Source organism: Megalobrama amblycephala, linkage group LG8, assembly GCF_018812025.1.
Source record: "Megalobrama amblycephala isolate DHTTF-2021 linkage group LG8, ASM1881202v1, whole genome shotgun sequence".
Taxonomy (NCBI): Eukaryota; Metazoa; Chordata; class Actinopteri; order Cypriniformes; family Xenocyprididae; genus Megalobrama; species Megalobrama amblycephala.
The window spans coordinates 34,844,047-34,845,621 of NC_063051.1; the positions used below are offsets into that span (position 1 = coordinate 34,844,047).

At 40.8% G+C, this 1,575-nt stretch overlaps 1 protein-coding gene across 1 annotated transcript; it reads right to left on the reverse strand.

Annotated features, from left to right (window-relative positions):
* Window positions 1-1,575, reverse strand: LOC125274442 (retinal cone rhodopsin-sensitive cGMP 3',5'-cyclic phosphodiesterase subunit gamma). Its single transcript, XM_048200860.1, has 3 exons — window positions 1,471-1,575; window positions 471-624; window positions 1-363 (listed from the first exon to the last, which is right to left on the reverse strand). Exons 2-3 carry the CDS (start codon window positions 610-612, stop codon window positions 287-289), a joined length of 219 nt encoding a protein of 72 aa, XP_048056817.1. The 5' UTR covers window positions 613-624; window positions 1,471-1,575; the 3' UTR covers window positions 1-286.

Genomic DNA, 1,575 nt, shown 5'->3' on the forward strand with positions numbered 1-1,575 from the left:
TCAATTTGTACATAGTTCTTTATTTTACCACAACAATTAGGAGAGAGGGCCTGAATGATATTGCGGCTCTGAGATCGATCCCTCCAGCTAAGGGCTCCAGTTCCATTCGTCCTTCCCCCAAATAAATGTATTAATTACGTCCCGTCCTCTTTGTGTGTTGGGCTGAGAGCATCTGCTGCTGGTTTAGTCTCGCTGTGAGTGGACAATTCTATAACCTTGTGTGATCATCTTGGCAGATCAGAGATCTCCAGAAGAGAGCAGGAGGAAGGTTGAAAGGGTGGATGCACTACAAAATTCCATATTTTGCCAGATCACTGAGCTCCATGTCGCCAAAAGCTTCCCATGGGCAAACCACAGTGATGTCTGTTGAAAAACCAGAGAAAGGTGGTGTTCAGGTTCATCGCTGTGTGTCATTCAAAACACTGAATCAATATTTACATCATGAAGGCAACTGAAATGTCACGCTTTACCTGTGCCGAGACCCTCCATCCCAGGGATGTCATCTCCGAAGCCTTTCTGGCCAGGTTTAGGAGCCTTGCTCTTGAAGGTGCGAGTGGTCCTCTGCTTGAACTTTGGTGGTCCTCTCTTCTCAACAGGTGCTGGGGCGTCCATTTCTCTCACTTACTGAAATATAAACATGTTTCCTATAAAAAGTGACTATATTGTCCCCTTTATTGATGTCCTCAACAGGTTAGCTGTTAGTCTTCTCATTTTGGGATTTTGTTAATGCTAATCTTCTAGTTACACAATGAGTAGGTTTATTTACCAACATCTGTTTGCCTTGTGAGATATACAGACAGTGTGAATGATAAGCTCGTTACATAATCGTGCTAATCTCGTAGAGGAGATGCCCAGCGCTGTAATCCTATCACATTTATCCTAGCCTACTTCTGGAATCCAGGGAGAAATGTGTCAGAGCTTCTGTTTTAGTCTGTTTTTGCCTAAATTAGCTTTTGCTGTAGAATGTCTACTGTACATTTCAGCTTCATCTAAAGAAAAAGTTTGAGGAAGAATAAAAAATGTACAGTAATTATGACTTTTTATCTCAAAATTCTGACTATTCTCTTGCAATTCTGAATTTATATTCTGTGGCAGAATCATCCATGGTAATAAAAGTAAGCATCCATAGTATAATCGCTACACCTTGCCTGTAGTTTAATGTTCAACTTAATGTCCAGGGATGTCATTTTGACTCACATTCTACTTTTACTTTTTAATTATTTCCTCTCCATCACTAAGTCTGTCTGTTCTTTATCAGTCCGTGAAAGTCTTTCTCTATTTTGTTTTAATGTTTTTATGTTTTGTGGTTTTCTTCTCATGCTCCTCAGCCCAGAATTCCTCCTCTCAGTAAATCATGTTGTGTATTTATTACAGCATGTCTGAGTGAAAATGAAATACCATAGTACTTTACCTGACTGTTTCTAAGTGTATTGTGCTGTAAATGTGTCTCAGGTGAGGTGAATCTCTTACCGTGTGCTGGAGTTTCTGTTGGTTCTCTTCTCTTCTGCAATGTGTCGCTTCAGCTCGTGTCCAGTGTCTCTGCCGGCCGCTTTATAGTGCTCGACTAATCTTCTG

Bases quoted from the DNA above. Each gene is read 5' to 3' on its own strand.
- LOC125274442 (XM_048200860.1), bottom strand. From the start codon at position 612: ATGGACGCCCCAGCACCTGTTGAGAAGAGAGGACCACCAAAGTTCAAG. The intron at 364-470 runs GTAAAGCGTGAC...GTTTTTCAACAG, and splicing joins GATGGAGGGTCTCGGCACAG to ACATCACTGTGGTTTGCCCA.